The 25,108-nt window shown below is 37.3% G+C and overlaps 2 protein-coding genes across 13 annotated transcripts in view; one reads left to right on the forward strand and one right to left on the reverse strand.

Annotated features, from left to right (window-relative positions):
• The window catches only part of LOC109604573 (microtubule-actin cross-linking factor 1), a 166,803-nt gene extending 148,022 nt beyond the window's left edge, over positions 1-18,781 (forward strand). For 4 of the 12 annotated variants that reach the window (XM_049961785.1, XM_049961788.1, XM_049961758.1 and 1 more), the window contains 18 exons: positions 76-5,537; positions 5,598-5,752; positions 6,506-6,864; positions 6,922-8,926; positions 9,133-9,201; positions 9,505-9,543; positions 9,924-10,001; positions 10,418-10,698; positions 10,754-10,983; positions 11,040-11,157; positions 12,676-12,833; positions 15,222-15,483; positions 15,541-15,688; positions 15,948-16,013; positions 16,676-16,768; positions 17,116-17,166; positions 17,599-17,661; positions 17,978-18,781. In XM_049961785.1, coding sequence (XP_049817742.1) covers positions 76-5,537; positions 5,598-5,752; positions 6,506-6,864; positions 6,922-8,926; positions 9,133-9,201; positions 9,505-9,543; positions 9,924-10,001; positions 10,418-10,698; positions 10,754-10,983; positions 11,040-11,157; positions 12,676-12,833; positions 15,222-15,483; positions 15,541-15,688; positions 15,948-16,013; positions 16,676-16,768; positions 17,116-17,166; positions 17,599-17,661; positions 17,978-18,134 — 9,794 coding nt within the window. In that variant the 3' untranslated portion in view covers positions 18,135-18,781. Of the gene's footprint in view, positions 1-75; positions 5,538-5,597; positions 5,753-5,963; positions 5,976-6,505; positions 6,865-6,921; positions 8,927-9,132; positions 9,202-9,504; positions 9,544-9,923; positions 10,002-10,417; positions 10,699-10,753; positions 10,984-11,039; positions 11,158-12,675; positions 12,834-13,808; positions 13,955-15,221; positions 15,484-15,540; positions 15,689-15,947; positions 16,014-16,675; positions 16,769-17,115; positions 17,167-17,598; positions 17,662-17,977 lie in introns of all 12 variants that reach the window. The other 8 variants (XM_049961749.1, XM_049961753.1, XM_049961764.1 and 5 more) reach the window with 8 other exon arrangements.
• A 92-nt stretch (positions 18,782-18,873) lies between these two features.
• Positions 18,874-25,108, reverse strand: part of LOC109604489 (orexin receptor type 2-like) — a 121,088-nt gene continuing 114,853 nt past the window's right edge. Inside the window, exons 6-7 of the mRNA XM_049961819.1 lie at positions 22,742-22,854; positions 18,874-19,875 (exon numbers count right to left, since the gene is read on the reverse strand). Of these exons, the coding sequence (XP_049817776.1) occupies positions 19,697-19,875; positions 22,742-22,854 (292 nt within the window). The 3' untranslated portion in view covers positions 18,874-19,696. The remainder of the gene's footprint in view (positions 19,876-22,741; positions 22,855-25,108) is intronic.

Here is a 25,108-nt window from a genome sequence, read left to right on the forward strand (position 1 = left end):
GTTATCTTGCTTTTTGAACTAAAATACATAAAATAAAGACTTTAAGCTATTAACCTAAACATTATTTTCTTTTAGATCGCCGTCCATCTCAAGATGGTCGTTCACCATCCCCTACCAAGGGCTTAAGTCCATTGTCCACTGGTGGCTCAAGCGGATTTTCGTCCCGAAGAAGCAGCCAAGATGGATTCCATTTGGAAGAAATGTCTCCTGTTCAGCAACAACTGTCTGAAATTAGCAATCGCTACAGCTTATTAGGTGTCAAGATCAACGACCGCCATTCCGAAATTGACTCAATCAGGGATGAAGTCAAGAAATACCTGGATAATCTCAGAACACTCAGTGCATTCTTGGACAAGGTTCAAAGGCAACTGCCCAAAGATGTCGTACCAGCCACTAAAGACGAAGCTGACAAACTCAACAAACAAATCAAGCAAGTTCTCGAAGAAATGTATGAAAAACAGTCTCTTTTGGACTCCACTAAGAGCCAGGTAAAAGACTTACTTAGGCGTAAACCAGGTGCCATCGGTGCAGATAACCTTAACGATGAAATGGAGGATGTGGTATCTCACTGGAAGAGTTTGAGTGATCATCTAAAGAACAGAATCAAATTCATGGAAGATATGAACAAATTCCACGAAACCCATGACTCCTTGTCCTCCTGGTTGTCAGCTAAAGATCGTATGTTGACCGTTTTGGGACCAATTTCCAGTGATCCACGTATGGTCCAATCCCAGGTGCAACAGGTGCAAGTACTCCGCGAAGAATTTAGAACTCAGCAACCACAACTTCAACATCTCATCAATGTCGGTGACTCCGTTTTGTCTTATCTGGATAATGGCTCACCTGACCATCAAAAGATCAATAACAAGCTTGCTAACATCCAACAAAGGTGGGCTGATTTATTAAGCAAACTGGAGGAACGTGCTGACTCCTTGGGTGCCGCCGCTGACACTAGCAGAGAATTTGATGCTCAACTGAGCCGCCTCCGCGATGGTCTTCAAGGTATTTCTGACGAATTGGATGATTTACCAGCCGACAAAGATCCCGAAGAACAATTGCGCAAGGTTGAAAACCTGGAGAGGCAATTGGAAGGTCAAAGACCGCTTCTTGCCGATTTGGAAAGCAAGGGTGCTAGTTTGTGTGAAGTGTTGAGCGACCCTGCATCCCATGGAGATATCAGAGATAAGCTTAATCAAGTTAGACGTCAATACAATGCACTTGAAAAGAAATTAGAACACAAGAAGGCAGAACTTGAAGGTTCGTTACGCGATGGAAGACAATTTGAAGCCTCTTGCGCCAAGACATTAGGATGGCTCACCGACCAACTTGGATCACTCACAGAAAAACTGCTGGTATCCGCCAATCGCGATGTTCTGGAACAACAGGTCAATCAGCATGAGCCTGTCTACAGAGACGTACTTTCTAGGGAGCATGAAGTTATTATGCTTCTTAACAAAGGACGCGATATACTTGCGAAGAATCACAAATCCGATGTCAGATCTCTACAACGTGACATCGACAAGATCAACCAACAATGGGAGAAACTTCGTAAGGAAGCCGTTGAAAGACACACCAGGTTACAAACATGTAAAGAACATTGCCGCAAATATTACAATGTACTTGAAGCTTTCTTACCTTGGTTAAGACAGGCTGAAGACAAATTGGATACACTTAAACCATCATCCTTCCAACGCAAACATATTGAGAAACAACTTAAGGAACTGCAAAACTTTAGAAATGAGGTTTGGAAGAAATCTGGAGAATACGAGAATACTCGTACTTTGGGAGACTCATTCGTATCTGCTTGCGACATCGATAAGGAATACGTGAAGGACGAATTACAAGATCTTAAAGAAAGGTGGGATAAATTGAACAATGATCTTTTGGAGCGCACTCAAGCTTTAGAAGATCAATCCAGAAAATTAGCTGACTTCAACGAAAATATGAGAGATCTTCAGCACGGACTGGAACGTTGTGAGGACAAACTTGCTTCGCATGATGCCCTTGGTGGAGCTGCCAAAGATCCAAAATTGTTAGACAGAATCAAGGCTCTTAGAGATGAAGCTGCTAAACTGAAGAAACCATTACAAGCAGTAAGACAACAAGCTGATGACTTAGTCCATGAGGCCGCTGACAACGGAATTGATGCAACTCATCTCAAAGATGAAGTTGACGGTTTGGGAGATCGTATTGATGAACTCCAAGGTAAACTAGACGACAGATGCTCTCAATTACAATCTGCCGCTACAGCAGTCACCCAATTTAACGACAAAGTCAAGGGTCTCACTACAGATTTATCTGGACTTGAAACAGAACTTGACAACATGAAGCCACCAGGTCGCGATGTTAAGACCGTACGCGATCAAATTGATGAGGTTGATAGATTTATCAAGAAAATCGGCAAGGCATCTGATGCTGTTAACGACGCAATAAACGATGGTGAGCGATTAGTTGACAGTGGTTTCGCGCCTGACACTCAACAAACCCGGCAACAAGTCGAAACACTCAAGAAACAACTGTCCAAGTTGGATGACCGTGCACAAAATCGCGAAAGAGATCTTGAAAATACCCTCAAAAAATTGGAGGACTTCTATCAAAATCACTCCAATGCTTTGGAAGATCTCCGTGAAGCAGACAATCAAGTCCGCAAGATGAAACCAGTGGCTTCAGACGTGGACAACATTCGTACGCAACAACAAGACTTTAAAAAATTCAGAGCAAAGACCATCGAACCTCTGGCTAAGGAAATCGATGCTTGCAACAGGCTTGGTCAAGGCTTAGTCCAATCTGCTGGTCATGGAGTTAACACAGCAGCCCTTGAGAAAGATTTAGAAAAAATGAATGACCAATGGAACGACCTCAAACAAAGAATCAATGACCGCGAAAGAAAATTGGACATTGCCCTATTACAATCAGGCAAGTTCCAAGAAGCTTTGGATGGTCTGGCCAAATGGTTGACCGACACCGAAGAACTAGTGGCAAATCAAAAACCACCATCCTCCGACTACAAGGTGGTTAAAGCACAACTTCAAGAGCAGAAGTTCTTGAAGAAAATGCTTTTGGACCGTCAAGGCTCAATGTCGTCTCTATTCGGTATGGGCAACGATATAGCTAAAGAAGCTGAACCATCTGAGCGCAAGGCTATTGAAAAACAACTCAAGGACCTGATGGGACGTTTTGATGCTCTCACTCAAGGTGCTCAACAACGTACATTGGATCTAGAACAGGCTATGCGTGTTGCTAAGCAATTCCAAGACAAATTGATTCCATTACAAGAATGGCTGGATCGCACAGAGAAGACCGTCAAAGATATGGAAATTATCCCAACAGACGAAGAAAAGATTCAGAGAAGAATTCGTGAACATGACCAATTACACAATGAGATTTTGGATAAGAAGCCTGACTTTAGCGAACTAGCTGATATCGCCTCTAATCTTATGGGATTAGTTGGTGAAGATGAGGGTGTAATACTTGCCGACAACCTGCAAGAAGTGACTGACAGATATGGAGCTCTTGTTGAAGCCAGTGAACACATTGGTGAAATTCTTGCTGCTTCAAGACAAGGACTTAGACATCTTGTACTGACTTACCAAGATCTTGCCGCTTGGATGGATCAGATGCACGACAAATTAAATAGATACAACGTCCTCGCTGTCCACAAAGACAAACTTTTGGAACAAATGGACCATCTAACTGATCTTACAGAAGAAATTGCTAACCGCCAAGGGGATGTCGATGGAACAGTTGACGCTGGTGTAGATCTTATGCGTCACATCTCCTCAGATGAAGCGCTTCAGCTTAAAGATAAACTCGACTCTCTACAAAGAAGATACAATGAACTCACAGGACGTGGCGCTGATCTTTTGAAACAAGCCCAAACAATGTTGCCGTTAGTACAGAAATTCCATGAAAATCATAACCATCTTGTTGATTGGATGCAAGGAGCAGAATCTATTTTGCAATCTGGTGATCCAAAGGAATCCGATATCGCTAAACTTGAAATCGAATTGCAAGAACTGAGACCTGTTTTGGAAACCATTAACATCGTTGGTCCAAAATTGTGCCAAGTCAGTCCAGGTGAAGGTGCTGCAACTATTGAAGGATTGGTCTCGAGAGACAATAGGCGGTTTGATGCTATTGCCGAACAAATTCAGAGACGTGCTGAAAGAATCACTCTTGGAAAACAACGTGCTCTTGAGGTTACTGCTGATATTGATGAACTACTGGACTGGTTCAGAGAAGTTGAAAGTCAAATTAGAGATGCCGATAAACCATCAGCTGAACCGGATCTTATTCGTGTCCAACTTAAAGAACATAAAGCACTTAATGATGATATTTCTAGTCAAAGAGGTCGCGTTCGCGATGTTTTAGCCACTGCCAAGAAAGTGCTTAGGGAAAGTCCTCCAAGTGATGACACCTCACTTATCAGAGAAAAAATGGAAGATTTGCGGGAAACGATGGACTCTGTATCTGGTTTAAGCTCCGACAGATTGGGAATATTAGAACAAGCGTTACAATTCGCTGATCATTTCCATGATACCCACAACGGCTTGGTTAATTGGTTATCTGATATGGAAGAACAAGTCGCAATGCTCTCCATGCCCAGTTTGAGACCGGACTTGATTGCTCAGCAACAAGACCGCAACGAAATGTTTATTCAGTCCATCAATGAACATAAACCACTAGTAGACAAGCTTAACAAAACTGGTGAAGCTCTTATCCGTCTGTGCAACGACGATGACGGTGTTAAAGTACAAGAATTACTGGACAGCGATAACGCCAGGTATTCTGCATTGAAACTTGAACTTCGTGAAAGACAGGAAGCCTTAGAAAAAGCCCTGCAGGATAGCTCTCAGTTCTCCGATAAACTTGAAGGTATGCTTCGTGCGTTGAGTAACACAGCTGATCAAGTCAACAACTTGGAGCCAATATCCGCTCACGTTCCTAAAATCAGGGATCAAATCGATGACAATGATGCTATCGTTGGCGACTTGGACAAACGAAAGCAAGCGTACGCTGCTGTGAAACGTGCCGCCGATGATATCATCAACAAGGCTGGCAACCGCGCCGATCCTGCCATTAAGGACATCAAACGCAAACTCGACAAACTGAAGAACTTGTGGGATGATGTACAAAAAGCCACCGGAGACCGTGGTAAATCTCTTAACGATGCCTTGGAGGCGGCTCAGAAATTCTGGACCGAGTTGCATGCCATTATGGCCACGCTGAAGGATCTCGAAGACTCGTTGATCAGCCAAGAACCACCAGCAGTTGAGCCCAAGAAGATTCAACAACAACAAGTGGCACTGCAAGAAATCAGACACGAAATTGACCAGACCAAACCTGATGTAGACAAAGTACGAAGCAGCGGCAAGAAATTGATGCAGTTGTGCGGAGAACCCGACAAACCGGAAGTTAAGAAGCACATTGAAGACCTGGATAATGCTTGGGACAACATTACTGCCTTATATGCCAAGCGCGAAGAGAATCTGATTGATGCCATGGAGAAAGCAATGGAATTCCATGAAACACTCCAGGTAATCTTATTGTAACTAATTATTTTGTGTTGTCTCAAAGTCATCTATGATATTTTCCAGAACCTGTTGGCATTCTTGGAGAAAGCAGAAAATAAATTCGAAAAGATGGGTCCTCTTGGTTCAGACATTGACCAAGTTAAGAAGCAAATTGATCAACTGAGCAGATTTAAATCGGAGGTTGATCCACAGATGGTTAAAGTAGAAGCTCTAAATAGGTACGAACATGATTTTAGTAATAAATTTATAATGGGATTTTCATTTATTATTATCCAGAATAGTTTTTTTGCCATTGGTTTTTCTTTCTTTTATTAAATGTAGTAGTATATTTATTTCAAAATCTTATATATGTGCTTTATACTGTGAATAGTATTATGGCAATTACTAACCAATTTTATTTTATTTTCTATCATTTCCCCCGGAGTACAGGAGTCTTATAAGGCAAGAATAGTTTATAAATATTTGCATTGCTATTTTGTGTTTAACGCCACCAATACGTCAGCATGCAGTCATTTGTTGTTTCCAATATATGTTATTCAGCATGAAAAAATGTGTTCAATCAAATTCTCTTTTCTGGATTAAATAAAATAGTGTTTATTATTTAATATATGAATTCAATTACGTCGAGAGAATTTGATTGGTTGGTTAAAGCATTTAGTATGTATGACATATACTTTTTGCTTATACCTCACACTTTGTCAATAAACAGTTTTGTCCACCAACCTTATCCAAAAACATCCCTGCTTTCATTGCTATTTCAGCCTATTTGAGATTTGCTTGCGACGTTTATTTAAATAAATATTTTGCACGATGCAGAAAAAAGCAAACAATTGAATTGATTTCATTTTGCTTTTTCAACAGCGCTTTAAAGGTTTTTGTTTGTGGTACCAAACAACTATGGAATGTTAGCATTGCTTGTTTATTTGTTTTATGAAATCCTCTTCTTGTTTTAATTCACATTTTCCGTACAGGCAAGCTCAAGAACTAACTGAAAGAACAACGGCTGATCAAGCATCGGCAATTAAGGAACCATTGGCAGCGGTCAACAGACGATGGGATAATTTGTTGCGCGGCATTGTTGAACGGCAAAGACAACTTGAAAATGCCCTCCTGCGTCTTGGACAATTCCAACATGCTCTTAATGAACTGTTGGTTTGGATCAAGAAGACCGACAGAACATTGGACGAGCTAAAACCAATTGTTGGCGATCCACAAATGCTGGAAGTCGAACTTGCTAAGCTCAAAGTGTTGATCAACGACATCCAAGCCCATCAAACCAGCGTGGACACTCTTAATGACGCTGGTAGACAGATTATCGAAAGCGGCGAAGGTAAATAATATTGTTATTAATTTATTTGTCTATTTAACTTTACTTACAATGTTTTAGATGAGGCTCATGCCACTCAGGACAAACTCAACACACTTAACACTCAATGGAGAGCTCTCATGCAAAAAGCTGCCGATAGGCAGAGAGAGCTGGAAGATGCTCTTAACGACGCCCAGAGATTCAACGCCGAAATTCAAGACCTTCTGGCTTGGCTGGGTGATGTTGACAGCATTATTGCCTCCAGTAAACCTGTTGGTGGCCTCCCTGAGACCGCTTCCGAACAACTCGAGAGGTTCATGGAAGTGTACAATGAAATTGAAGACACCAGGCCCAAAGTTGAAACAGTTTTAGCCCAGGGACAAGAATATCTGAAGAAGAGTCCAAATACTGCATCAAACTTGCAGCACAATTTGCGCACATTGAAACAACGCTGGGATTCAGTGACTGCAAGGGCCAATGACAAGAAAATCAAATTGGAAATTGCTCTTAAAGAAGCCACTGAGTTCCACGAAGCTCTTCAAGAATTTGTGGAATGGCTTACCAACGCCGAGAAAGTCCTTACAAATCTCAAACCCGTTTCCAGAGTTTTGGATTCCATTCAACACCAAATCGAAGAACACAAGGTCTTCCAAAAGGACGTTAACGCCCATCGTGAGATCATGTTGAACTTGGACAAGAAGGGAACACACCTTAAATACTTCAGTCAAAAACAAGATGTAATTCTAATCAAAAATCTGTTGATTAGTGTTCAACACAGATGGGAACGCGTTGCCTCCAAGACTGCAGAAAGGACAAGAGCCTTAGATCTTGGTTACAAGGAGGCCAAGGAATTCCATGATGCTTGGTCTGGTCTGATGAACTGGTTAGACGATACTGAACAAAGTCTGGATGATCTAGTCAACGACACTGTCGGAAATGATCCAGAAAAGATTAAGAGCAGGCTGGCCAAACACCAGGAATTCCAGAGAGCCATTTCCGCTAAACAAGGTACTTACGATAACGTAATGAAAACAGGTAAACAACTCAAGGATAAGGCACCAAAGACGGATGAGCCAACCATCAAAAACATGCTGACAGAACTGAAAAACAAATGGACTGCGGTGTGCAATAAGAGCGTTGACAGACAAAGAAAACTGGAAGAAGCCTTATTGTACTCAGGTCAGTTCAAGGACGCTATTGCGGCTCTTATGCAGTGGCTGAAGAAGGCTCAAAAAGATTTATCTGCTGATACTCCCGTCCATGGTGATTTGGACACAGTGAACCATCTTGTTGATCTTCACCGAGTATTTGAAGGTGAACTTGAAAGACGTAACGAACAAATGGAATCTGTAACTAGAACTGGACAGGAATTGGAACGTAAGGCCAATAGTAGCGATGCTAGTCACATTAAAGCTCAAATTATTGAACTTTCCGAATTGTGGGAAAGTGTCACATCCCTTACATACGCCAAGTCCGACAAACTGAAGGACGCTCTCAGAGAAGCTGAACGTTTACACAAATCTGTTCATATGATTCTCGAATGGCTTACCGAAGCTGAACATAAGCTTAGGTTCGTAGGCAATACACCGGAAGACGAAGCCACTGCTTACGAGCAACTGAGAGTATTGGATGAATTCAGAGCACAACTCAGTGAGAAGGAAGTCGACAAAGACCAAACATTGAACTTGGCCCATCAAATATTGGCAAAGGCACATCCAGACAGTATTAACACCATCAAAAACTGGATCAAGGTCATTCAAACCAGATGGGAAGAAGTATCCCAATGGGCTTTGGCCAGACACCAGAAACTGTCTCAACATATGCAATCACTGCGTGACTTGGATGAGAATCTAGAGGAACTTATCAAATGGCTCTTGGGTCTGGAGAACACTCTTAACGCTCTCAAGAGGGAAGAATTGCCTGATAACATCCCAGCTACAGAAGAACTCATCGAACACCACAAGGAGTTCATGGAAAATACACAAAAACGCCAGTCGGAGGTCGACAAGATTTGCAAAGCTAAACAGGTTAAAGCTGCTCAGGGTCCTAAAGATCCCAAGAAGTTTGGAAAGGGCAAAGGATCCATGTAAGTATTTCCTTTTTGCATGTGTGTTTTTTGCTTGATAATATAATAGATTGTATTTCATAGAAAAAGTTGATGCACTAGTGATTGCTATATTGAATTTATATTCTTAAAACACACATTACACTATTCATTTTTGTGTTCATTGCACTTTGTGTTTGGCATGTCACTTATATTTGTGTTTGTCTTTTCACCCTCTATTCTCTTAGTCGTGGATCCCAGCACGATATTCGCGAACAATCTCCTGACACTTATGGCTCTCTTGGCAGAAAACAAAGGTATGTCTTCCCATCCTCAAGCACCAATTTTCTTTTCAATCTAAAAGTTTCACTACATATATCTTCCTTAAATCAGCTCATTAACTTTAGACAACAGAAAATAATTAAACATCAGTACTTGATGTATTGAGTTGATCTAAGGTAATAAGTAAATAATTTTATGATTTTCTACTAACTCTGTATTCTTTACACATTTTGCACACCTAGATAGAAGTACAATTATAAAACTTTTAGATAAAGAAATTGTTTTGTCCCTGATGACTTTGTTTCAGCTTATGCTTATGTTATGTTTTATCATTTTAGCTTCAAAGGTTCCAGAGATTTGTTGTCTCAAAGAGGAAGGTTAGCTCATTTTTTCATTTACGTTTGTTACTAATTTACAAACTCATCTTTCATCAATGTTGAATGTGTTTTAACAACCTAAGCAGATTATTTATAATTTGTTATGAACTGATTTTACGAATGCTCTGAATGTTGTATGTATCTTGATATACAATTAATCTGCATTTAATTGTTAAGAATTCCAGTGTTTTAACAACTGGTGGAGTTTATTGTTACTTATTTAAACTAGAAATCTTAATATTAACGAAAGTTTATTACTCGTATATTTTTTTTCCTCCATTTTTAGAAATATCGTTACTATTTAGATTTTTAGTTGGTTTCATTTACTGTAGTTTATATATCTCGGAGTGCTGCATGTGGCTATTATTTGTTTTTCACAGTCGTGCAAGTCCAGGCCGTGAACTTAGCCCAGACCCATCATTGCCCCACATTGGGCCCAGGTTCCCTCCTACTGGAAGGTACATTTTTTTCCATAGTTACTAAATAGGGGATGGTTACTTCAAAATAACTAACATCGCACATCTTTTTTGTTAAACTTCATTCACACATACTCTAAACACTAATTTAAAAATGTAGTTAATATATGTACGTAGAATTTTTGAAAAGTAATTAATAGATTTATGACATTTGTAGCCTAATAATAGTAGAAGTATTTTTGTTCTGTATTTAACTTATCTTAAATCTTCAGTTTAAAAAATAAATAAATAACTAGGGTAAGGTTTAACAACCCTTCAGACCTTTTATACTTCAAACTGTATAACATGTTTGAATAAAACTCATGCATGTTTACTTGAAGGGTTAGTGGTCTATTATCTTTAATATCTCCTTTCATTTCAATGGTGACTCATATTTAACATACAAAATTATGATGTAGCGAACCGGAATTCCGGTCACCAAGAGTCAAATTCCTGTACGACAAATGGCGTCACGTGTGGATGATGTCGTGGGAGCGTCAACGCGAGCTCCATGACCATCTGGCTTACTTGAAGGAGAAGGAGAAGGCAGATAACTTCTCATGGGACGACTGGAGGAAGAGGTTCCTCAAGTTCATGAACTACAAGAAGAGCAGGCTCACTGATCTGTTCAGGAAGATGGATAAAGATAACAACGAGCTTATTCCAAGGGAAGACTTCATTGACGGCATCATTAAGACCAGTGAGTTCAAATATTAATAAGTTTGGGTTCAAACGGTTTACATTGTCTTTTGTAGAATTCGATACGTCACGTTTGGAAATGAAACACGTGGCTGACATGTTCGACTTCGAGAACCGAGGTTTGATCGACTGGAAGAAGTTCATCGCCGCCTTGAGGCCCGATTGGGAAGAAAAGGCACCCGACACCGACGCCCAAAAGATCCATGACGAAGTCAAGAGGCTGGTCATGTTGTGTACCTGTCGACAACGGTTTAAGGTTATGCAAGTTGGAGAAGGAAAATACAGAGTAAGTGTACTGATATTGATGTGTTCAGGATCAGTTTATGATGTTGGTTGTTTCAGTTCGGTGAAAGTCAAAAACTTCGCCTTGTCCGTATTTTGAGAAGTACCGTGATGGTACGTGTAGGCGGAGGTTGGGTTGCTTTAGATGAGTTCTTGCAGAAGAACGATCCATGCAGAGGTAAGTTTCAGATTTCATTCACATATCGAATCATCTCTCAGAGTGTAAATATACTCGTCGATGAACCCGCTTATAACAATATTAACATCTGTATATTTACGCTCCGTTAAAGAAATAAAAAAAAATACCACACACAAACAATAACAAGAACAGGGGGTTAATAATAATTAAACAACTTAACAGGGTGTAAAAAAGATTAATAACGAAGCAAACTAAAATGCCAGCTACAACTTATCCAAACGAGATCGATGTCATCTAAAACATTAACTCATTGTATTAATATCTACTGAACTGCGTCTCCTGAGAGTTGTCAAAGCACACAGCTTTGCTTGTTTATAACTCATGTGTATCATACTACAGATATCATCGAAATTTTTAATTTGTCTGCCTATTAATATTGCTAGAAGACAGTAATATTCATATGTGACATGCAAGAAAGATATGAAGATGTAACAACACCATACCAACCATAAAATATATTTCTTGCGTGTTCGATTGCTTTATTGATTCGCATTTACTAATTGAATTTTAATTTCTTCCATTCTTCCTAACAAAACTAATATCCCCGATTTTAATTTTATGTTTTATTATACGAATTATTTGCAATTATTTTATTGCCGTTCTTATTTTCGTTTCTACCTTATATTTGTTTAAATCAATGTGCGGCTATGTGTACGTTGTTTTGCACCGCTGTTCACGTAATCATTTAACACACGAAATGCGCACACGCAGTCACTTTAGTTTTACCGTTACCTCATCCCGACATACCGGAACAGCACGAGCCATGGTGTCCGCTCGGTAAGATTTATGCACGATGGTTTTTCAGTTCCGCACTTGCAATTAGTTTATCGAATTTTAATTTTTCCCGTAAGATGCGCAAAACATTTGGTGAAACATCAGTCTGTGAATAATCCCGCTCGGGGGTACAACATGTTTTGTTTTGTTTTTGTGTTTGAAGTCTGCAGACTGTGTTACACCGATTTTTGTCGATTATTGTTTTTATTATTATTTTCACAGTAACATAAAATTAAATGAACGATTTATTTGTGCATGTGATGACATTAACACAGTTCAGACTAATTTTGTTTCCTTGTGGTGACGTTTTTACTGATTATGTTGTATAGTTAATTTTTCACGTTTTTTGTAGTTTTATTTATTATTACACTATAGTATTTTTGTTAATTGGAATTGAATTCGTCATTATAAATAATACAGTACTGACTTGTGGGACACTATAATCGTTTTTATTCATTAGTAATTATTTCATAGTTTTAAATTAAGAACTAAGTGTCAAAATTAATTTAACAAAAATACTATAAGAAAACGCGGAGAACAACAAGGATGGTAGTAGTTTCCATCGTTGCGACTCCTCCGTGGACATGCATAGTATTTTTATTAGTACATTTTGCTTATTTTGTTTTGTTTGTTTTTCCTCTTTCTCTCGAAATCTTCTCGATTACCCGACCGTGTCCCGTTCCCGTCCCGCACCGAAATCAACAATCCCATTCACACTCACAGCCAAGGGACGCACCAACATAGAGCTCCGCGAGCAATTCATACTCGCGGACGGCGTGTCACAGACCATGACTGCTTTCAAATCGAAGCCGGTCGCCTCGAGTCCCACTTCCGGTTCCTCGCAATCGTCACTGCGCACTCCCCAGGGACCGATCACCAAGGTACTACTTAATCGACTGCGCACGCAGCTCCCCCGAAATATACCGAGCACTGTCTAGACACAAACCATAATAACATCCGGAAACTCCTGCATGAAGTTGCGTCTGTGTCGTAGATAAATGCAGGCTAAAGATCCCCCAATTTATGTTATTATGGTTTTCTATTCATGCTCAATAACCTAACTGTAATGGTGTAATGTCGATGGCAAAGAAAAACATATACAAACAATTCAACATAACTTTGGCAATTGGCAACTTAGCATAGCGAAAACTGAATGTTTTGGGTTAGTGTTGTGTATATTTTTTCTCTGTCTGTCTTGTTGAAAAGAAGTTGACTTGACTGCATTGTTCCCGTATGGTAGAAACTGCTTGTTGTACTATTTATAGTTTGACCATGCACTAGTAAGTATACCTGCATGTTTTTGCACTTGTCTTATCTATTTGTAATGCGCAGGCACCAAAGGTAAGTGACCACCGTTTTAAAACTAACCTCAGGAGAACCAGATATAGGAATAATTTGTCGACTTATGTTTTTGGTTACATTTTATGCGGCTACCTGTTAATTATTATTAAAAATATCCCCCGTATGTAGTACATGAGTTCTCATATCATTCGCCAAACACAGTCTCACACCCTTTTGGCTTTCAACACAAGCACATTTATTTTTTGGCTTTCTTTTTATTTGCACATTATTATTATTGCGGCTTGCAAAATTATTTAGAAAGTTACTTAGTTCAGTGCTTAATTTCATTGATCAAGGTTCTATATATATAAAAGAGTATTTAATATTTCTAAAGGATTTAAAAACATCCAATGTATTTAATTTGATATCTTGTTTCCTTACATTTCATTTTCTTACAAATATTACACAGTTAGCAAGGATTACTCATATTTCTTACACACAACACATACACACACACCATTCTGTGAATATCCTAAACAAATTTTTTCCGCATGTTTTTTATTGAAAACGTTCAGCCGATGAACATATGGAGCACCTGGAAAAGATAATAAACCAAATAAGGAGTAGAGGAGAAAGTGGCAATGCGTATCCCTTGCACATCGGTTCGAATGCTGTTCCAACGATTCACACTGGTCACGTTAACCCCAGCTCCTGCTATTTGGTAATATATACACACACGCAGATATACCTCAAGACAGACCTGTTCAAAACCTGGATTCGATGAACTGCAAAGATGTTGTCCACTAATTCATCGAGAACAGTGTTATGACGTGTCTGTATTATGTCCGTCTTTATACACACTCGGTGTGGGGTTTTTATTGTGTTTTGGAGTGATGTTTTTCTTGACTAGTGGCCAGATTGTTGTGTACAATTACACTGATTTTGTTGTCCAACAAACGCAGACCAATCCACTCGCTGTGTAAATAAGTTATTGTTTGTTTTTTGTGTAAATAACAGTCTTAGTTAAGTATTTTTTTTTTTGTTTGACAACATCACCAGACAATTGTACATACAAGTGTTTTCTTTGCATGAGCATGAGTGTTTTCCTTCTTCAGATTTTACTGCAAATTCATCAAAATCATTATCGTTCCATACATTAAACTTTGTATTAAATTGTAACTCTTGAAATGTTAAGTTACACTTTTAATACATAGTTTTTTGATTTATCTTTCGAACTTTCAAGTATGAATGATGCACCATTTCGATACACAAATAATATTGTTAATATTTGGGTATTTTAATGGTGGACTTTTGATTGATTTTATGCAGTTGCTGTTATTGGTCCGGAGAAAGATCATCACAAATTATTGTATCTGTCCCAAGTTCCTTTGGTAGGTATCCCTAAGGTAAGAACCAAATCAAGTCTAGTCGAAATTTTCATTAGTTATTTATTTTTTACCTTTATTTTCAACTGTAAAATTAGTAAATTACCCAATTCATTAAAAAAACATGTCGTAAAATTATCATACATTTTTATTGAAGATCGTATTAACGTCTCCGGATCAGGTAAGGACAATTTTGGTAAGTATTTGAGACCAGAAGATGTTTTCTGCTTATAGATTGTTTTTGTTTAATCTGCAAAAGAAACCTTCTTACATACGTCTATGGCAACTAACACTTTAAAGCAAATAGTACACATGGACCTATATTTTTTATAAATGATAGGGCCACAATCGTTTGTAACCATGGCTCAAAGTCAAAAATCCAAAATTGTTACAAACGTTTGTCCTTTATTTGGAAAGAATTTATTCACAAATTAGTGTTAGCACTTTCACTTAGTTTTATGTGCCACAATAAGAAGGTTTCCAGTTTTGTAGTACATTCGTGGAGCATCAACACAAATTGAAGCTTCACGAATCCTAGCACCCAACTAATATTTTAAAACATGTCGAAGCAACAATTTAACTAATAATGACAAAAACCCCTAGGTCAGAGAACGTTCACAGAGATCCGTGCCAATGGGTAGCTTGAACAGAACGCACAAGTCTTCATTATCAGCAGGCACACCGGATTCGTTGTCCGATAACGAAAGCGGCGCCTTCCGTACGCCAAGGAGACCTTCTTACAATAGGTCGCAGCTGACACCGGGCGGCTCCAAGAATAATTCCAGGCCCGCCTCCAGGACAGGCAGTCGACCAGGAAGTAAACCCCCATCCAGGCACGGTTCCAACCTTTCACTCGACAGCACAGGTAATGACCGGTTGAGAGGGAGAAGCGACTTGGACTTAACATCCGGTTTTTTGCTAGATGATGCGACACCAAGCAGAATTCCAAGAAGAACACCTACCTCAGGACGCACAGGCTCCACGGTATCGTCTGCGAGAAAAACGTTGAACGGTAGCGCCGGCTCCAGGACACCCTCAGGGTTGATTTCTCCGGCCAGTCCTGCTACCAGGTGAGTTTCGTGACGTAGACACACATTAATCGGTACTGAATGGATTAGGACATTAAAACCAAACCAAATCTAATCAACAACACAAAGAATGTAGTAGTATTAATCTACAGTTGATAATGAATCAACAAAGGAGAAATGCTTTTTAGTCCATCTTCTCTCTATAGATCTCACATTTCTCATTTGTTAAATAACCTTAGTAATGCGCCCATCCAACTTTAATGTTACTAATTTTCCGCACGTTTCTTAAATGACCCGGTAGATCATCGTGCATACCCAGAGCATCAAGCATACCGACATTAACGGGGCTGACGAATACTGGCACCAGGTAAATAACTTCATTCATGATCATCATCTTTCATTCTTCTGGTGGTGGTAATTCATATGGTTTTTTGAATACACAGGTTTTCCTGGTTCACACAAAATACAGTTGAAATTACAGTAACCTCAATTAGGTCATTCTATCTATTTTTGCGTTCTTGATTCTCGTCAACGGTTTAAAATATTTAGAGTGACCACTGCTCCATTAATATTCTCTAAGGCAGTTTTATCAAAACCAAAAGTAGTTGTAGATTTGTAGATTGGAAAAGTGCATGAAAAAGGGTGTGCCACAAAACAAGTTACACAAAAAATAATATCCAACAACACTGGACAAGAAACATAGTACTAATTCAACAAATAATTGAACTAAATAAAAATCTTATCGATTATTTGAATAAAATTTGCAGGAAAAAACACGTACCTTTCAGACTGAAACACGAAGACGGTTGTTGTCCAGATCATTAGGTATTTTCAATTTCAGTTTACTATTGGGTACGGTTAAATAAACAAAATTTAACCCAAAAACTTAAACGTGGTAGTTTTTTGCCTAACCACTGACAAATCTGTAAATATTATTGACCGAACTATATAAGATTGACAAAATTTTTGGCAAACCCATTTTCTACGAAATTTTAGAGACAGTTATTAATTGGTAAATGTTGATAAAAGGTCTCGCATACCTGTGTACAAGGGAACTAGCGGGGACACTGACCCCGAATCACCTTCTACGTCAAGCTCATGTTCTATAAGCTTTTCATCTGGGTAAAACTATTGTTTTCTGCATGTGACAAGTGTGTGTGGTCTACTATTTGTGTGTACAACAAAATAAATTATATTTCAGTGCATTCTAAACTTTGTTTGTTGACCTCTTTGTTGAATCCCAAAGAATCAAATCCTTTCCAGATGCATGGTTAATAAATTTCCTCGTTATAGCATGTTGTTTTAAAGTGGTCTAATACGTACCTAGTATCAACAAACAAAGTGCAAAAAATTAATAAATTTACACACAAAAGTCGTAGTTGAAGTTTTACTAACAATTGTAGATTTATTAGTGTGTTTTAAGTGTTGTCGAATTATTACTAACATTTTGTGTGTTTTTCTACTAACAGAACAAAGTCAACAGCTTCGCGCTCTAGCAAGTCGAAAATACCTATTTCTAGGTAAAGTGGGAAGTTACTTAGCACGTTCTGTTTAGCAGCACATATTTGTTCTTAATGGACTTTGCATGTTTCACTCTCCGATTTGTTTTTCTGTAGATGTTGATCAGAATTTGTGTATGATTCTATGTGGTTGTTAATTTCGTTCTTTTGCAACGGTTTTGCTTTCTAGCCTCATATGACAGGTTGGGAAGGTTTCTTTCTATATGGAAAATTGTCGAATTGTATTAAAACCTACACAAAACTATAATTTACTAATTGTTGAAGCCTTCCTAATTCAAATTGAATGCCACTGCAAGTAACAGTGGACAACTTTTGTGGCTGTATTATATTTTTATTAATTTATCTATGAAATGTATGAGTACCATAGTAATTATGCTAAACTCTAATTTTGTAACCTAACTAACTGGCATGTATGTGTGTTTTTAACTTTAGGAGTGCTGGCAAAATCCGACAAGTGACAATTCCAAATGCTCCCAATTTAAGGACGGCGTCTAGGTAAATTAACCGTAAACTTTAACCGTATTAATTAGCTTAGATGTGAAGAGTTGTAGTGTGTTTAATTCGTTGTATTGCCGTAAGTGGGATCAATGCTAATTATTTGTACATATAGAAAACAATAATCTCATTAGTGGCAGGTGAATGTTGATTTTCCGGAGAAAATCAACATAGGCCGTGCTAGCAGTTGCAATTTGCCTTTGTAAATGCGCCTTGCTGTTTAAATACCAGGCTTATCTTGACGTCCACTTACAGCAATAGCAATCGAACTAAAATTAACAATTATGTCGGATGTTTAAACATGTTTAATGTTTAGGACAAGAACACCTTCAGGCTCCAACACACCCGTACCATTAGATCAACCAACTGCAGTTTCTAGGTTGTTGAAGAAGTCTACGGCAGCCGGTGAAACTCCCAGGATGGGTGCTAAGCGAAAAACCAGCATCGAACACAGGGAGCCGTTCAGGTTATAAATTGCCTGAACATTTAACTTATTATTCCACAATTTACAAATGACTGACATTACGTTGTAACTTTTATTGTATGCAGATTCAAATTGTTCATATTTTTGTAAAAATTAAAGTAATTTATTGAGGGTACGTTTGTCGAATGGGAAATCGCCAGTTCCCATTCGACAACGCCGATTTGTGTAAATCACGATTAGTTGTATGAATCACACCAGTTTATTTTTTTTCGAGTATTATACCAAATTGGTTTGGTTTTATTTAGATATGTGTGATTTTATGAATAATTTTTTTTTTGTAATTAGTTGCCATATTACAAAATCGAAGATTCTGTTTTATTTAATGGATACATTTTTAAATTGTTCGATTTTGATTTATATAGATTTGTAAATTGGTTTAAAAGGGACCATTTATTTTTATTTTATTTAGTTTACTAATTCACTTAACAACGCTTCATACAATTTTCTTTTGATATTAATGAAAATGAATATAGGATGATGATGAAAACGTGTGATTACCATTGTTATTTAGCTTATCTTTTATATTCGCCAGTGTAAAAGGTCAGCTTTATAAGAACTTAATTTATATGTAACGCTTTTGTATTATTTAACTACATATTATAATTGTTATTTAATAAAAACTAAATTTTATTAATATGATGTCGTTTCAATTTGATCCCATTTGTTCTTCCAAATTTATTGTATGTAATTTGTGTTCAAGGGCATGTCAAATAATATATGTATTGTTTCATCAAATATTTTTATTGCACAGTTATACAAATCACCATTGCCGTCCACATATCCAACAAAACCTTAAAAATATGATATTTTCCTCTCTTCTTTTTCTACACAGTCCTTTGTCACTTATAATTAAGTTGTGCCTTACTTTAATCAAATAATAATTAAGTCTAACATGAAAGTTTGTACAGTACTTAATTGAGACCAACATTGTGATATAGTAGCAGAGCTGGTCACTACTTCATCTAAAAGCACTTTTGCAAGAGTCGTGTTTAAATGATAATACAACTCCAAGTACTATTTGTATATTTCAAATACTTTTTATCTACTTCTAGTACTGATACTAAAATTTTACAATTGATGTATGGAAAGTACTTGTGTGTATTGAATAGTTACAGATTGAAGTGCTTCTATTGAGTACTTTGTCCATCTCTGTATACAAATAATTAGTAGATTTTCTTATTCATCATGATAATTGACTTACATTCTAGCCAAACACTTTGAAAAGGAAAAATTTTAATATATCAGTGCATTTTACATAAATATACATCAATACTATCTACATAAGTACGCTTAATTTACAATTTTGAATATCCTTTATTATATCTCTTATATATCTTTCAAGAAGGAAAAACAAGTTGTAGGAACTATTAGATTTCTGCATTTGTAATTAGAAAAATAGGTTGTTCTAAAGACGTTTCTATTGAATCTCCAAAATATTTTTACACAGTATGAGCCAAATATGTTGTGATTTAATTTTATTTGTTAGAATTGGTCCAAACTTTTGAAATAATCATCCATTAACATCCATCAACATTTACATGACCTTTTGATTTAATAATTCTTCGACTTGTAATGTACACTGCTCAAGGGAATTATTTCGGTTCTCGATCTGCAACTTTGATTTGTGGTGTATCTGTAGATGTAAGTGCTGTTTCTTGTGCCGTTAAATTCGGAGTGATCTTGAGTGCTGCACTTGGCGAACGACGAGTGAAACTCTTTTCTGAATTTGCCTGGAAAAGGAAAACAGAAATAACAAATGATAATAATATTATAATAATGTCGGTTCTACTGAAGTACTTAATATAATCATGGCAAATAAAACCATCAATAACATTATAGTTTTATTTAGGAAACATTTATTGTTTACAGCAATACACATTGTTGAAATGATCGATCCATGTGATTATACTATGTGAAGAAAATTGTTATATTTAACACAGAAACATTTATTTAGCGTTAATATTCCCCTTCATTTACATTTTCAAGAAGAAATCACTACTGACGAATTATTTTCATTGATTTCATTTATAGAATTCTTATTTAAACAAACACTTACATTAATGTGGTGATGAAACACAAAACATTGGACACCATCAATTACTTAATAGACTGCAGGATTGATTACATTGTTGGTTACAGTTACAAATACTACATGTTCTTTGAGTGAAATGTCGTTTAAATATTTACAAAACAATAATAATAATAATAGAAAAATACCTGGGGCAAAATAAAATTCAGTCTTACAGAGGAGTCTAACTAGAATTTGTTAATAGTAACATTTCTTAAAATTTTTACACCATACATCAACGGTCTTACACATTATGAATGATTGTCGCAAGTATGTACAAGAATTGGGGATGTGAAATGGGTCAGAAGAATATGAGAGAGAGTTTTTATACATATTTACAAAGACAATCTGCGAGATGACACGTGGCAACCAACACAAGCAATTCAACTAAGTGAATAATTTGCGCTTTTCCATCACGTGTATCTCAGATCCATGTTTTTGTGACTGAAATAAGATGTTCAGATTATTAATTATGCATAGATAAATTTATGGTCTTCGGACATGATTCACCTTCAAATTTTATCATATATATATCATATATTACCCATTGTTTTTTATCGATATCCTAAATCTTCTTCTTGATATTACTTCGTTCAAATTTATTCCTCCCCAACCGTAAAAAATAATGATACAACCATTATGGCTTACATAAATGTTTATAGCGCAACTGGATAAGAATAAAATACTCGCAAAAATAGACATTCCCGGTAGATGCTAGAAATGGTTTCCGCCTCTTAAGCACATTTTACTTAGATTGCAATTATTATTTAGACAGGTGAATTTCGTATGTCACTTACCAACATATCAATCATGCTTGGTAAAATAAATCCACGTGGATACGTATACCTGATTCTTTAAAAATCATTTCCCCTGTAAGCACGTTCTGAACAAATTATTTCAATTCATAGTTTTACACATCTGAATGATTGGAGATAGAGCTGGACAAAGAACTAATCAAGAAAACGTTTAGAAATAATTAGTAGCAACAAAGAATGACAGATTTTGTGGTATGCATGATTTTACACTACAAATTTATGAATTAGTGCCTTTTATTTCAGCTCTAATCTTGGACAGAGGGACACGGAGTAGAACTAGATGAAGTTGTGCCAATTGAAAGTACAATGAGCGAAATCTTCATTTCAAACAAATTAAAAAGCATCTTCGTCATCCGAGCTACTGAAAACGCTTAAATTTCAGCCTGGACCACAGTGTTTCTGGTCGCCTTCCTGTTGAGATAGCCGGCGGTGTAAGTGTTGAGGCGCTGCACGCCGAATTCCGTTCTGGTACCGGACCGTGTCGACTGCAGGGCGGAATCACCGCGCGCTATGTTCGGCTGTTTTTGGCTGCAGAAAGTGCTGCAATGGAAGTCGTCCGTGCGACGTTTGGCGCCACGCCTCTGGCAGCAAGTGTCGAACGCCCGGCGGAATTCCTTGCGGAACTTGCCTGCCACCAAAAACAACACAGTGTTAGTCGGAATATATGGGCTATGGGGTTAGACACATGCTGAAATGAATAACTGCGAATGGTGGAGAGAAAATTGAGGTAACTGAAATGGTTTAGGGTGGAACAAATGGTTTGGCTAACGTAAAAGTCAAATGGTGATGTAGTGAAAAAGATTATAGAAAAAATATGGACCATAAAATTTAAAATGTATTACATCTAGTCCTCAATACCCGAATTTGTTTGCAAACTATTCAGTTATTTAAAACAAATGAACCAATATGTTAAATTATATGTTGCTAGGATACAATTTGATTTTAGTTAGCAGTTCAGTCTGGTGGAAGTTGATCACAGTCATTCAGAGTCATGAGTCTGTATGAACGTCTCGTTAACCCATTCAGGACCAGTTTCAATCAGATCAGTCCTGGTAAGGATGGTGAGTGCAGCACAAAAACGCCTGCCCAACCTATTGCTCCATTGACAACGGTGCTTGGACCAAAATTGATATTTAATAAGTACTGTGACCACTCTTCTGACGAGGCTCCGTTCTCGGCTTTCAAGAAACCATTAATTTCCAACTCAGGTAGTACTGGAATTAGGACAATAGATCTATTGCTACGTGAACAGCGCCTTTATAAATCGCACGTGGAGAAAAGTGACGTACGTCAGTCACCGGAAAACTTCTTGCGCGAGTCAACAGTTTTGACTCTATACAGATGGATACTCCGCAGCGGGGATTTGGACCAGGAGCATCGCCTTAGAGTGTTGACCAACTACTTCACTATATACAGACATTGCATCGGCAATGGTCAAAGTAATCTGTCAAGAGCAATAAGCAAATTGCGAATGATGTTGACCAAAAATGGAAGAGTTTTTTCTAATAGAATTTAATGTACAACACTTAAATAGAAAATAAAAATAACAATGTAAAACTGTCTTATTATTATTTATTATTATTGGAATTTGTTTAAGGGTTATTAAAATTTTCTATTAGAAATTTATTGGTACTTACCTATTTATAGGCCAAATTTAAAACGTCTTTATTGTAAGTACCGCAAATATTATTTATAACACTAAAAGTTGCTTACCGCTCATGAAGTTGTATATGATCGGATTAACAGCGCTGTTAGCATAACATAACCAGTGTGAGATCAGTGAGAAGGCCTGATTCATTTCGCTGTTGGTCAGTTTCACCGTCAACCTAGAATAAAATTAATCACGTTAGGAAAAAATCCAATTTATCTACGTACGTGCGGCCGAGCAAGCCTTTAATCATCGGTTTAGGATTGTGAAGGCTTACACGGTTGTAATGACCTCATTTACATCAGAAAGTTTCCCTTAATGGACAATGCAAGCTAAAAGCAGGATTATAAGGAGATTTATCGAATAACCAGTCATAATGTTTTGAGCGTAGATTTACTTTACAATAGCTTTATGTCTCATTGATTTGGGAAACTTTAACCGTTTTATTATGGTCAAGTCAAACTGAGCGTATTAAGAGAACTAATTCTGTTCACAACGCAAAGACAAATTATTCATTTTAACTGCCAATGATACAATTTTAAATCCTCCGCAACAGATAAATAAACAAAAAAACATACATATCAAAGGAGTTTATTTGATGAGGTACATCTGACAAGAAATTTAATTCTCAAAGAAAATTTTCTCGGCGGTTTCAACCAGCACGGTTTCTCCTTTGTCTCTGCAAGGTAGCTCGCGGAGTTCATCCTTATCCAACTGAGCCGCAGCATCTATCATACTAATGAGCGACTCTTCGTTGACGACTAGACAACGACGAAACTTGACGTTCATGGAGGCGACATCCTCCGGTCCCTTTTCCTGTTTCTTGTCGTCCCCTGCCTCTGAACTAGTCTCCTGCGGAGGTTCATCCAAATGACGGCTCGCCCATTCGAAGGCTTCGCTCAGATTTTCGGGCTTGAAGGGCAGACGCAACGCTTCCTTCTTTTCGCCGTTCAAATCCAGCTTATTTTTGATGGCGGGGGAGAACCTAACGATTTCGCCATCGACTTCGAACAGCTGGCCATCAAAACTCTGGATATTTATGATGGACATCGAGATTAAATAAGCAATGTGAGAGGGAGAATATTAATGTGCGTCACGTTATGACAAATCTGACAAAATTCAATCAATTGCTGTTTAACAATCGTGTAACTATAACAAATTATGACAATATGGAAATGATTGTAAGATTGTAAATTTGTTAAAAACTAGGTTATCATTTTTCCATAAATTTTGGCTTACTAAACTCCAGAATCATACTTAAATTTTTTTTATGAAAGCATTCTCAAAAAAATATTTTGTTTTTTAATTTTTATTCTCCTTTTTTCGAGTTGCGCCGACATTTTTGAGTATAACTCAAGATCTAATTGACCGATTTGGCTAAACAGACATTCAAATTGAAGATAAATGACCATTCTATAACTTTCTTATAGTTTTGAGATTGGTCTAGTAATTCAGATGCCAAAGTAAAACGCTGAATCTTGATCTACCATTTTAAAATTCATAACTTCATAGTTTGTCGCCCGATTTTCATTCTCAGTAGCTTATTTTTTTTTCGTAAAAGTGTCATCTTTATGAAAAAAAAAAAATTAAAGTTAATTTATTTTTGTGATTTCTGTTACCTACTCCCTGCACGGTATATGAATTTACAGCACTTTCTAAGTTAGCATCTGAACTACTTGACCAATCTCAAAACTATATAAATAAATGATGTATAATGTTCTCCAAGATTTTCAATTGGATTGAGGTGTGGGCTTTGTGCTGGCCAAAGTACATTACACGTACTCCATTCTCTAACTAACTTAGATATGTGTTTCGGATCGTTAAGCACATGATTTTCCAGAATGTCACTATTTGTCATAAGATTTGAATAATTGAAGCCGACTTTCATCGGAAAACAAAATTATTTTCCATAGCCCATCTGCCCATTTCATATGATCTCTTGCAAAAAGCTCTATTTTTTGCAGCAATGAAGGTTTTTTTGCTGATTTTTTACCATAGATACCAGTTTCTTTTAGTTTTAGTTTTGTGGTACTCACCGACACACTGACTTCGTTTATTTCTTGATTTATGCGGGGTGCGTTGATAAAAGGGTCGCGAACAGCAAGCATTTTTACTTTCCTGTCCACTGCTGTGTTACTCTCAAAACGAACGATTTGTTTAAATTTAAATCGACTGCAATTTTACTCTGATTTTTACCGTTCCGGAACCTTTCTACAATTTGTGGTTTTATTTGTATTGATATAGAAACACCTCTAAGCCTTATTTGCTTTAGGAAACGATGTTGGACACAGGAATAAATTATAAAATCAATTGTATTGGATATACGGTTTGGTTGTTTTACTTATGAACCCTGGTCCAAATAAAACGGTATGTAAAAACTATGTAAATAATTAAAATTAATTTAAATTAAGAAGTATCATTCTTCTAGTAAA

Source organism: Aethina tumida, chromosome 1, assembly GCF_024364675.1.
Source record: "Aethina tumida isolate Nest 87 chromosome 1, icAetTumi1.1, whole genome shotgun sequence".
NCBI lineage: Eukaryota > Metazoa > Arthropoda > Insecta > Coleoptera > Nitidulidae > Aethina > Aethina tumida.